The following is a 12,387-nucleotide window of genomic DNA, read 5'->3' as shown; positions in this document are numbered from 1 at the left end:
GAAGTAGGAGTCAAGTGAGTGTTGTAGATAAATAAAGCTAGTCTTTTATACTCCTTCCCTCACCGAAATGTCTGAGTGGCTTTTTTGCATAAAATGAGTAACAACCCCAACTTCCCCTGGGTAATAGGAGGGGACCTTTCTCTATTTGTTGAGTTGGAACTAGACTTAAGTAATTTGGATTTTTAGCTTGTGCTTTTGGCGGGGGTGTGGGGGTAAGAAGGAAGTACTACTTCTTTGATTGGAGACCATTTGAAGTTTGGTGATAAACTGTGAATGTCTCTTGTAGTGGAAAACCTTTTTCAAATGTTTCTGAAAGATACCTGCAATGTTGCATACTCCAGACCCACTTATTCTCCTTTGTCTGGATAACCTCAGAAAAGGCACACTTCATCTGCTCTGCTGTGTTTTGTTCTGGGGCTTGTAATCTGTGCTGTTGCAATAGCTGCTGCAGTTGTTTGTAGATCTTCATGCAGTCTGTGATGTTACTGGGGTTGATCCGATGGCTCTTTGGCCAACAGGGCCAGTGCCTTATGCTGGCATTTGGAGCTGGCTAGGAGCTGTTCAGAGGACTTGAGCTTGAAGCATTTGCTCCAAAGCAACTCTTTTTTTCCCAGTAACAAGTTTGACACAGTATTTTCAGCTCGATACAGTGAGTTGCAACTAATCCAGCCCAATATGAAAAATGCCTGCCTTCCTCTGCCCAGAGTCTCCTGGGCAAGATGAGAGAGAGTTTCCCAACAAGGTGAAGGTGAAAGAGAGTATTTTGGAAAATGCATGCTACTTGGACAGCCAAAATGAGTGTGAGCGGTGGAAACCTGCCTCTTTTTTGCTGAATGAGGGCTGTGTACTTTCTGTGAAAGGTGCTAAAAACATCTCGGGCAACTTCCGATTCGAGTGTTCCTCTTTTCTATCCAGTATCACTTGAGCCTTCTTTGGCTCCAATCTGGACCAGCTGTTTTCCATCCTAATCTTATTTCCCGTAGCAGCCTGGACATGTTGGCAGCAGCGGTGGTTATGCTGGGTGAGGATGAAGTACTGCAGTTGTCGTTGGCATGTTATTGTCGGTCAAACCGGTGGAATCTCATTAGGCTAGATTTCTTCACGGCCGCTCACAGACGCCGAAGGGTGGAAGAACCCTGTGGTCTGCAGAGATAAAGGCCTTCGGAAAGGAGGAGCGAACGCTTATCGGCGCTGCCAGTGGAAGAAGAAGGTCTGGAGTCTTTTTAGCGTTGGGCCAGCTCTTTCTGCGGCGTCCTGTTGGCACACAAACAGCATTTGTGGTAAAGCTTGAAGGGCTGCCCCGGGGTCGTGCCTGTTCCCATAGCCCCGGAAAAGCAGGTTTTTAATGGCGTTAATCGGCAAGGATGAAAGGCGGGTGGAAAAGCTGATGATATTGGAACAGTTTTTCCCCATCTGGGCTTTCCGTGGGTCTCCGTGCAGGCAGGTAACGGGCAGTAGCGCACCGCGGCGCTGCCTGCGGTATTTCTTGAGCATTTCAAATGGGTCAGAACTACTGGCGGCGGGGCCCTAGCGGGGGGAGACAGAGAGAGACCCGCTGGGTGTCCCCTTTCCCGGAGGAGACCGCCTCCGTTCGCCGTGGGCCCCGCCGCCCGGCTGGGCTCCCCGCGGGGGAAGGGGCCCGAGCGCCGGGGACAGCCCCCGCGCCCCGCCCCGCCCCCGCCGCTACGTCATGGAATTCCAGGGCGCTTCCGCCAATAGCGGCGGCGAGCCAGCCGGGCGGGCGCTGGAGCGGGGCGCGTCTGGCTGCCAGCCGCGTCCGTCAGCGGGGCGGGGCGGGGCGCAGCCCCCTCCCCTCCCCCCGGTTCGCCGCAGGTCACCTCGGGGCTCGGTCCCGCCGGGGGAGCCGGGGAAGGCCGCGGCCGGTGAGCGCGGCGGGGACGGCTCCTCGCTGCGGGAGAATGGACGTGGGGAGTCGCCGGGGAGCGGCGAGAGCGGGGTTGCTCCCTCCTGGCGTCCGAGCGCGTTCGGAGCTAGAGCTGACAGGGGTAACCCGTGAATTATTAATCTCTGGGCAGCTGCTTGCGGCTGGGAACCAGCGCTGCCGGCTTTTAACTCGGCCAGCGGCTCGTTACGGGGTGCGTGTGTTACGCTGGGAATTGCTGCCAATTCCCGTGCCCGGCTTTTAGAGTTTACAGAGCGTTTGCAAATGCTCCGCCGTGTAATACCGCACGGCTTTGAGTCCTCTTTCTGGCTGTCCGGTGAGGTGCTGTCCTCTCATAAAATACTGTCGGTAGGTAAATTTCTCCACTAGTTCTTCTGTAAGTATAACTAAAATCCTTTGTAGTTTCTTCTTCCTGACAGCCACCTGTCATAAACTCACCGTAGGGTCAGAGGTGCATGTCTACACCAGTCTGCGTAGCACAGCGACCCATTGTGTTTATCTGAGCACCAAAGCAGCCTATATCTATTTTAGCAGGGGGTTCTGCCCACGATAACACTCTTTTCCTCATCACGTTTGATTAGCCCCAAGCGAATTGCCCTGCTCGCATGGCTAAACTACTGCTGCTGCTGGAGGTAGCTTGGATGTCTCTGCACAGAACTGCATTGCATCATCATCCATAGTAAAAACTTTGCAAATCAAATACAGCTCCTTCTTACCCCTAAGTGGCAGACAAGATGGTGGCACCGGTTTGCATGAGTACAGAATTTGACTCTGGCGTTGAAATGTAGTTAAGAAAATTGCAAGTGACTGTTCAGTCATATTGGAGTAGAGGTTACTTTCCCATAGGGCATTTCGTTTCTGACATTAACAGAAACTAAAGTAAGAGTGAATTTTCTCATTAAACAACATGGCAGCTGATACAACTGTATGGGATCTGTTGGTGATGACAGTGCTAAACTTAGTTGCCTTTCTAACAGCTGCATTTCAAACTTGAAAGAGTTTGACAGCACCGATACAGGCAACGAGACTCCTCTTCCTTCCCAAACCTCCGATTTTCCTTGTGAACCATTGTGTCTGCAGCTTGTTTCCAAGTCAGAAGTGACCCCGGCAGCCCCCCCACACCGCTCGGCTCTTATTTTGCAGAACGAGGAATACAGCACGGCAGATCCTCGCCAGGTTAGCGCTGGCGGGCCTGCTTACTGGGAGAATTTTGGCGTTGCTTCTGCGTAAAGAAAAAACAACCCCAAAGCCACCCGCCCCAAACCAGTAAGATGGACTCTGGGGGGGTGACGAGGTGCCTTGTACTGTGGTGGGGGCAACAGCTAGGCCTAGCTGTCTCGGCAGCGCTGGCCCACCTCCCCGCCGGGTGCGGGCAGCCCCGTGCCCTGCTCCCCTGGGGCTTGCTTTGCGGGCCCCTGCTATGCCTGCCGCCCACCCGGCGGGTACGACCGGCGCGGGGACCGGGCGTTCTAGCCGCTGGGGGCTGCGGGGCGGGAGAGCGAGGGCTGCCGGCGAGGGCTGCTGGGCTCGGGGTCGGCGCGGGGCGTGGGGGGGGGAGGCCGCTCGGCTCGGCTCGGCCCGGCTCGGCTCGGCTCGGCTCCCGCCCGCGGCGTTGAGCGGCCGTTGGCCCCGTCGTGGCCTCGCGCGCCCCCGGCCCGGTGCGGTGGGGGGGGGGGGGGGGGGGAGCCGGGGGGAGGGAATCCCCCTCGCGCGCGCGGCGTGTCTTTTGTGTTTGTACACACGGCGCCGAGGGAGGGGGGCGGAGCCGCGGGCGGGGCCGCGCCTTCCCTCCATTGTGCTCCATTGGCGGGCGGGCGGGACCGGGGCGGGGAGAAGCGGGCGGGGGCGTGGCCGAGCGGCGGGCCGGCCCTCCCGAGTCAGCCATCTTTCAATTGTGCTCCGAGCCGCCGCCGCCGCCAGCAGCAGCAGCAGCAGCGGCAGCAGCAGCAGCTTCGGCTCCTCCTCGCGCCCGCCCGCCCGCCCGCCCTCCCCTCCCTCCCGCACGGCAGCCGCGCTCGCCTCAGCGGACGGGGTAAGTCTGGCGCCGCGCCCGCCGCCCCCCTCCCCAGCGCCCCGCCACCCCTCGGCGGCACCCCGCCGCCCTCCCCCGACCCTCCCCACAAACTTTTGGGGGTCTCGGGAGGCGGCGGCGGTTCGGGTCCTCCTCCCCGCGCCGCCTTCCCGGCGCAGCCGGAGCGGCTCCCTTCCGCCGGCACCCCCCGGCCCCGCTTCGCGCGGTCGTTGCCCCCCTCTGCTCCCCTCGCCCCCGCTCCAGACCCCCACCAGCAGCCTCCCCGGCCCCTTAGCTGCCTCCTCAGCCCGACATCCCCCCGGATCGGGGCTGGGAAGCGGCCGCAAAGAGGGAGCCGCTCGCCAGCCCAGGGTAACTCTCCTGCCTTCCTTCCCCTGCTCCCCACAGTTGTTGCTCAGCTTCACCATCTTGTCTCTTTTCTCTGGTCACCGACCATATTTTTTTTCCTATTGCATAAAAAACAATAAAAAGGGAAAGAAATTCGCCGAAGGAACGACCCAAACCCAAAGCGATTTTTTGGTTTTCGAGTGCAAACTTTTCCGCTGCCTCCCCCTTCATCTGCACCCACATGGTTTGGAGTTCCTTGCGATTTTTTCGGCGTTATTTTTTGCAATTTATTTTTTCCTCCTTTGCAAAAGGACTAGGGCTGCATTTCGTGATTGTTTCCATTTTGTTCTGGGTCTGGGAGATGAGTTTGCCTGTGAGAGGCGCTTGGGAGCCAGGCAGCTTTGGGGAAGCAGTTACACTGAAAGAGAAAGACGGCACCCAAAAACCACCCCCCCCCCCCCCCCAAAAAAAAAAGTTTGTTGCTTTCTCGCACTTTATCCGGACCCTTTCCCTTTTGCGCCATAAATGCCGATTTGCCTGCCGTTGCCGGTGGGTCGGGGAGCGCAGGCGGGCGGCGGCGAGGGCCGGGCTGCCCGGCGGAGGGCTGGCGGGGGCCGCTCCTCCGCTTTCAACCGCTCCGCAGTTTCGGAGGAGGTTTTCGTCGGGTGGAAGCGGCGGGTCGGGTGCCAGCCCCCCGATGTTTGCCGGGCGGTTATTTGCAAACACTTCGCAGGTGACGGGCGGCCGGTGGGGGGGGGGGGGAGAGGCGACAGCCGCTTCTCCGCGCCTGCTGGCGGGCGGCTTGCTCGGCTTCAGTCGCCGCCGCCTCACTATTGAATTCGTGGGCAAAAACCCCTGTATTTTAATATTTCGCCATCGGCAGGCGTTTAATTTCTAATTTTTTTTAAATTTTTAAAATTTTTTTTTTCCCGTTGGCGATCGGAGTCGTTAGGCGGCCGCGGGCTCCGAGGCTAACGGCTCGCCCCGCCGTTCAGCGGCCGCGGGCAGGGACTCCTTGCGCGGGGCGGCGGGGCGGGGGGCCGCCCTCCCGCCCGCTGAGGGGGGGTGCGGGGGGTGGGTGGGCGGGCAGGTGTCGGCGGGGGCGTGCGCTGAGCGGGGCGGCCGACCCCTCTTCCCTCCCCTCCGGCAGGTGTAAGGCAGCGACGTCGGCAGGAGCATGGCCCGCACCAAGCAGACCGCCCGCAAGTCCACCGGCGGCAAGGCGCCCCGCAAGCAGCTCGCCACCAAAGCCGCCCGCAAGAGCGCGCCCTCTACTGGCGGGGTGAAGAAGCCGCACCGTTACAGGTACGCAGCGCCGCGCAGAGGCGGCGACGGGCCGGTACCGGCAGCGCCCCCCCCCCCCCCCCCCAACCCCCCCCCCCCCCGCGGGGCCCGGGAAGGGAGGGGGGGGGGCTTCTCCCCGCCGCGCTGCGCTCCCTCTCCCCCCGCCCATTCCCCGGGGCCGCACGCGCGGGTCCCCGCCTGCCGCAAAAAAAAAAAAAAAAAAATACCATAAGTGCCCAGCGCGGGCATCGACCCGGCATTTATCATTAGCCCCTTTTCGGGCGTTTTGGTACCGGTGCCTAAAAAAAAAAAAAAAAAATAAAAATCCAGAAACCAAACCAAAAAACGCCAGCCCCCCTTACAGCGAACGCGCCTCTGCGTTTTTTTTTTTTTAATTTTATTTTATTTTTTACTTCTGGTTATTGAAATGCTGCAGCAGGGTCGCGCCGCCGCGAAGTTTTATTGTTACCGGCGTATCTTAATTGACTTGTAAAGGTCTAGATCCGTCCTCCGCGCCGTTCCGGCGGTGACGGCCGTGCAGGGGCGGTGATCTGCCACGCGAGGGCGCGACCTGCCCACGGATGTGCGGGGCCTCCCCGAACGGTCCTGCCTTGCGCTCGGTCGTCCCAAATATAGGCGTTTGTCTATATATTGGCGGGAGGATATAGGCTGGAACGGGCGGCAGATCTTTTTGACGGTCCTCTAGTGATGAAGTTTTCCCGTCCTTGCTTGCTGCAGAACGGTAACAGCTCACGGGCTCGGTGTACATGTTCCATGGGGAAAAAGTGGACTGGGAGGGTGAAGCGGGTTTAAAATCTAAAAGTCTTGCTGCAGGTGTGAGGCAGAATTAATCGACTGGGAGAAAGGTAGTAAAGCTGGAGTAGGAAAGATACCAAGTTTCCACAGAAATAAATGTGCTATTAATTTCACGGATGGACTTTGAGTCTGCAAAAGTGCATCGTTAATCTGAATTTGTCCTTCTGACACCAAAACTAACACCGGGAAGTACGCTAGATACTTTGAACTGATAATACAACACAGAATACAAATTCTGTTAGTTCTGTGAATACTGACAGCGTCTTGGGGAAGAACCCCTTAAAACTGTGCTTGCTATCGGGCCGACGGCTAGGAGGGCACCTGTGTTACAGCCGAACCAGCTAACTCACGGCAGCGTTGCCGTTTGCTGCGTCCGCCCCGAGATGCGTTAGCATCGGTTAGCTAACGTGTGCTGTCCACCTCTTCCCTTGGTGAAGTCGGGGCCTGAGGGATCCCTGTTGGGCCCAGCGGAAGTTTGCACAGATCGATAGTGAGAAACCAGAGACCCTTTGCCAGTGAAACTGGTTTTGTATTGTAAACGCTGGGGCTCTTCTAGTGGAAACAGAATGCGTGTGGTGCTTAGTTTAGTAGATGAACCTGTATTCTTAAGGTGGTGTAGAACATGTTTTGAATACTAATTCTTTTTTTTTTTTTTTTTTTTTTTATTGCTTAAAATTAAAAGGCCGGGTACCGTGGCTCTCCGTGAAATCAGGCGCTATCAAAAGTCGACCGAACTTTTGATCCGCAAACTTCCCTTCCAGCGCCTGGTGCGTGAAATTGCTCAGGACTTCAAAACAGATCTGCGCTTCCAGAGCGCTGCCATCGGTGCTTTGCAGGTGAGCCTCGCTGAGGGGAGGGAGCACCCTGCGGGGGGGGGGGGGGGGTCCTGGGGGAAGGTGAGGACCCCCCCCCCCAAAAAGAACTAACCCCCCAAAACCTGGAGACTGAAGGTATGGGAGGGTCCCGCCTCCCACCCCCATTGGCCAGGCTGTTTCTAGGGTGAGCCCCAGCTCTGCCTGATTGGTGGGCTGCCGTGGTGGGCGTGGCCCCTCGTGGGGAGGGAGGGCTGATATGGGGAGATGTGCCCCATAGCCTTCCCTTCCTCGGAGCGGACCTGGTGATGCCCTATAGATACCATAGGCTAAAGTAACGCAGTGACAGGTCAGCAGCTCCTTACAAAGGCTCCAAGTGTGGTTTGGGGAGGGGGAAGTGTTGCTTTTTTTGGTTTTTGTTGTTTAACAGCCCCCACCCCACAAGTAGTTGCACTTGGCAGAACAGTGCATCTTATTAAGACCCTTAAGATAAATCTGTTTCCTCTATCCTTGAGCTGTGTTAGAGGCTTTGCCTCTGAAAGCTATGCGGTCTGAGAGGAAAGCATCATATAAAGCTTGTTCTAGTGTGTCTAAATGGAGGTCTTGGTATCCTCAAAGGCTCTTTATAGAAAAACAGCTTGATGAGCCACATCTAAACATGGTTAGGGAAATAAGTGCTTCCATATGATGTAGTTGGTGCTAAACACATTTTTCTAATATATTAGTTAAATAATTTATTTAGAGTATATTGAGGGTGAAATACCAATTGCTTTTTCTGGCCCAAATTCCGGTATCTAAGTTAGGTCCCCTCCAAGACTCTGTTCTTATCATGGGAACATTTCCCTCTTATGATAGAAAGACACTCCCAATTAAAGATAGGTCTTTGCTGTTCTTTTAGCTGTTGAACCATTGTTCCAGAACCTGTCTGTAACTGTAGAATATCTGATATGCAGGCAAAATGGTCTTTTTCTAGTTAATGACTTCCACTTGATAAGGTCCAAGCCATATGCCATGAGATCCTCTAAACTTGAGCACATGCTTAGCTTCAAAAGGTGACTGTGTGCATTTGCAAAGTTGCTGCTTTTGCTTTTAGTTGTTGTTCTGTCTTCACTGCTGTAAGTGAATGTGGTGGTTGTTAAATTCTGAGGTTTACCTATGTGTCTCTTTAGCAGGAACTGCTTATTAAAATTTGGTTAGTAGTTAGTACATTTTCAGAAGGCTGGTTTGAACATTCTTAGTTTTGCATTAAGGAGTTGTTGGTATAGAACTTGTTCACGTACTATTCCTAGTGCTTCCTGCTTGCATATTTGCAAAAAAAAAGAAAAAAAAAAAAACCAACCCCAAACTTTTAACCCCTTTAGTACCATGTTGTTTGCGTCAGCATGGCTTATTTGGTGAAGTGTCTTAACTTTTCATGTAGGGATTTAGCAAAACTGTGTTAGGGGTACCCGTGTCCTACTGCATATGAAATGACTTACTACAGTCCTCATCTGCTGTAGTAAATATTTTTCTTTCTTCTTGTTAGATAATCTATGTTTTCAAACAGGAACTTTGAACCTAGTAAGTTGATTTTGTGGTTCCTGGTAATGAAATGGTTCACACAAGCTGTTCTCTTGTATGTATTCTAGAAAGGGGGACCTCAACCTCCTTTCTATAAGAGAGCCCCATCATTCCTGCCTTCTCACCCCAGCTGTGTGCTGTGGCCTGGTCCACGTGCTGGTCTGATGCCGGCATGCCGAGATGCTTCCTAGGAGATGATTAGGTGTTGGAATTCTGTGTCAACCCAAAAATGTGTAAACAGTTACCATGGCTGTGCAGGGCTTAATAGCAGCTAACTTAACGTGAGCCAGAAGAATAATTAGGTCCAACTGAGCATCTGTCTAACCCAGAATCCTGTCTGCAGTCGTTCAGGAACAGGGAAAACACTGTGGTCAGGGCTGTGGTTTTCCCAGGACAGGGCTTGTCCTTTCGCTCCAAAGTGCTGACCCCATGATTTTCATAGATCTGAGGTGAGAACATTCTGTGATAGTGAGGGGTTGTGCTGTGTGCCCCAAGTAGACAGGAGATGCTTAGGCAGGAAGAAAGTATAGGACTAGAAGTGTCTGATGGTAATTCTCTAACTGCTGTCCCATTTTTGGTGATGCAAGGAGTTCCTGAGCTAAAGGAGTTGCTCTCTTATTTCTAATAATTCTCAGTACATTTTTTCTGCTAACTCTTGAATTAAGCCACCTCTTCAGTATCCTATGGCAAGGATCTGTGTGCCCAAACTCTGTGTTGTGGGGGAACATCTGCTCTGCTTTTCCCTAGCACCTGCCAATTTCACCTGATGCTCAATAGCTCTTGCTCTGGAACAGGCAGCAGACGAGTCACTCAAATCGTGTAACCTAGCCTTTGAGAAGAGAAGTTTCTAAACATACTAACCTTTTGATAAGATAACCCCATATCTTGTGGGAGTCCTGCCAGAATATTGGTTCAGTTGTGTTCTGGAGGATGTTTTCACCAAATGGCAGTAGTACGCAAATTTGATGTAGAATATTTGGTAGTGTATAAGAAAATGGAGGCTTTTCTTTTTTGAGAATCTAAAACTTTTGATGTTTGTGAGTAATAAAGATAGAAGCCTAAACTTAATGCCATGTTACATTGTACTTTGAATTATTATTATTTTTTTTCCCAGCGCTCAGAGAGTGAAAGTGTTCTTAACTCTTTTCTTCTACACTAGGAGGCAAGTGAAGCCTACTTGGTTGGCCTGTTTGAAGATACCAACCTGTGTGCTATCCATGCCAAACGTGTCACAATCATGCCAAAAGATATCCAGCTAGCACGCCGCATACGTGGAGAGCGTGCCTAAACTTCACTATGATGGGTTTGTCATTCTCGAAGCAAAATCTTCTTCCTGTTATTGGTAGTAATGAACGTTAGATATTTTTTCCATGGGGTTAAAAGGTACCTAAGTATATGGTTGCAAATGGAAAAATAGGGGACAGAATTCGGTATTGGCAAGTTTTTTTCCATTTTCATTTGTGTGTGGATTTTTAATATAAACGAGGGGACATAAAACATCAATGCGGTCAAAAAAATGTTTCAGTGAACAAGTTTCAACAATTCAACTTTATAAAAAAAAATATAAATAAACCTGTCAAATTTTTCTGGACAATGCCAGCATTTGGATTTTTTTAAACAAGTAAATTTCTTATCGATGGCAACTAAATGGTGTTTGTAGCATTTTTATCATACAGTAGATTCCATCCATTCACTATACTTTTCTAACTGAGTTGTCCTACATGCAAGTACATGTTTTTAATGTTGTCTGTCTTCTGTGCTGTTCCTGTAAGTTTGCTATTAAAATACATTAAATGATGCCTGCTTTTAGTCTTGATTTTTAAATATTACATGCGGGTTGTATTTGATTAAAAAATCATCAGCCTTCCCTTCTTTTTTTCTCTTCAATATGTGGCCTAAACACTTAGAGCAGATCTAGGAAACACTGGGGATACTACCTTGGCTGAAGTAGTGTATATGTGAGGGCTTTTTTAAGAGTGTAAAATTTCTGTCTGCTCCATGTGAAAGCAGGTTTGGTGAGTATATTACCGGGTAGAGTCTGGAGCTGGACTGAGCTCCCTAACTAAGCTACAGTGCTAAGAAAAAGCAGTTTTGTTGCTGTTTAGATTCCTTTTTTACTTGACTTAATGCTGAATTTGGAAGCATTTCTGATTTTTGTGTTTTGTTAGTATGGTATAAGTGGTGGGGTGTGGTGGTTTGGGGTTTTTTTTTTGGTGTGTTCTGGGTTTGGTGTGGGTTTTTTTTCTCCTTGTTTTTTTTTAAACCCATTTACACTCTGTTATCTGGTTTCTTGGTTTGTAGGTGTTCACTTTTTGGTTGACTACCTTTCTGTTTCAGTCACACCCTCCAGCATGTTTGAGAGCTTAGTCCATGTGTGATCAGTTTCAGTTTGTACACTCCAATCAAAAAGACACTTTTGTACCATTTTTGTTTGTTACAATACTTCATAAAAGCAGTACTTGGACAGGAGCACACATTTGAAACTTACTAATTTTTTTTTTTATATTCACCCCTCCAATTGCTGATGAAAGTTCCTGTGAAGAAATTTACTGCTGAAATTATGTTCTATAAAAACTTGGTTTTAATTTTTCACCTGAAACTTGGATTCTGATGGACCAGTCTGGAAATGAGTTATATGGTGTACTTTTTGGTAGCTCTTGCAGATAATGATTGAGTTACATAGAAGAAAATATGTAGGGAGTGAACAGATTTCACCTCTATGCGAAGACCCCTACAGAGCTTATTTGCTGCTAACTTCTTTCAGGAGTTTCTGAGTGAGCTCTGAATACACCAGTAAATTTGTCTGAAGATTTCGAAAGAGGATTAATAGAGATGTATTATCTGCTTTGGCATCTTAAACAGAGCGCCAAAAATTATAGAATAAATCACATTATTCATAACTTACTCAGCTCTAGTAATGAATGCTGTCTGCCAGGGTTGTGTGGAGTAAAGTCTATTTAAATGGAGTAGCTTGTCACAGAGAAAACTAATGCTAGACAAAATGCGATCACATCCTTTTGATGCCAAGCAGTTCATAGCTATCTACTAAAAATCAAGGAAGAGTTGTCTTGGAGCATCCAGAACCATAAAAATATAAACGGTGAGCAACTGAGACTTAACTGAATTGAGATGGCACTTCTGTCTACTTGATAACAACCCTGTTAAACTTGCTATAAATGCATTTCAATATAATTAACTACTTGTTTTGTCCTGTACTTCAGAATTCTGTTTCATGCATCAGTCAACAATGCTGCAGCCACCTACACAAAAAGGTAATTAGGCTGATTTTTTTTTTGTTTGTTTGTTTAATAACCTGGAATTGAAGTATTGATAAGGAACTAAATTTTCTCTTCCTTAGCTATATTAGAAAACCAAATCTAGAGATTTTGGTACTCAAATGAAATATTGAGTTCTTCTCTTAAAAGAGAACTGGGGTGAGGAATATCCCAGTTTAACTGACAATGCAGTTAAACTGTCCACGGCAGAAGAATTCATAATGGAAGATGGGATCAGGAATCTGCAGATGACAACATTTAAGTGTGCAGTGCTATACCTGCAGCTTAAGGATAAACTTTGCCTCTTTGAGACTGTTGGTTGTGGTGGTTGTGGTCCTAGAGATGCCATGTGAATCCTGTTAGTGGTTAGCTGTCTGT

The 12,387-nt window shown here is 50.3% G+C and overlaps 2 protein-coding genes across 8 annotated transcripts; both read left to right on the top strand.

Moving 5' to 3' along the window:
* The first annotated feature begins 1,193 nt into the window (after nucleotides 1-1,193).
* On the top strand, nucleotides 1,194-10,531 carry LOC115350087 (histone H3.3A). 7 transcript variants are annotated; one of them, XM_030035290.2, is made up of 4 exons: nucleotides 1,194-1,210; nucleotides 5,413-5,567; nucleotides 7,045-7,198; nucleotides 9,894-10,531. In XM_030035290.2, the coding sequence occupies exons 2-4, from the start codon at nucleotides 5,440-5,442 to the stop codon at nucleotides 10,020-10,022; spliced, it is 411 nt and encodes a 136-aa protein (XP_029891150.1). In that variant the 5' UTR covers nucleotides 1,194-1,210; nucleotides 5,413-5,439; the 3' UTR covers nucleotides 10,023-10,531. The 7 variants fall into 7 exon arrangements, with proteins under 7 accessions (XP_029891150.1, XP_029891148.1, XP_029891151.1 ...); XM_030035288.2 differs by lacking the exon at nucleotides 1,194-1,210 and adding an exon at nucleotides 1,263-1,280; XM_030035291.2 differs by lacking the exon at nucleotides 1,194-1,210 and adding an exon at nucleotides 1,428-1,444.
* LOC115350088 (translation initiation factor IF-2-like) lies at nucleotides 1,452-2,973 on the top strand. Its single transcript, XM_030035294.2, has 2 exons — nucleotides 1,452-2,006; nucleotides 2,881-2,973. Exons 1-2 carry the CDS (start codon nucleotides 1,691-1,693, stop codon nucleotides 2,895-2,897), a joined length of 333 nt encoding a protein of 110 aa, XP_029891154.1. The 5' UTR covers nucleotides 1,452-1,690; the 3' UTR covers nucleotides 2,898-2,973.
* Nucleotides 10,532-12,387: the final 1,856 nt, after the last annotated feature.

This window comes from Aquila chrysaetos, chromosome 13, assembly GCF_900496995.4.
Source record: "Aquila chrysaetos chrysaetos chromosome 13, bAquChr1.4, whole genome shotgun sequence".
Classification (NCBI taxonomy): domain Eukaryota; kingdom Metazoa; phylum Chordata; class Aves; order Accipitriformes; family Accipitridae; genus Aquila; species Aquila chrysaetos.
Note: the sequence above shows the minus strand (reverse complement) of the source record. Positions and strands in the feature narration are given on the sequence as shown.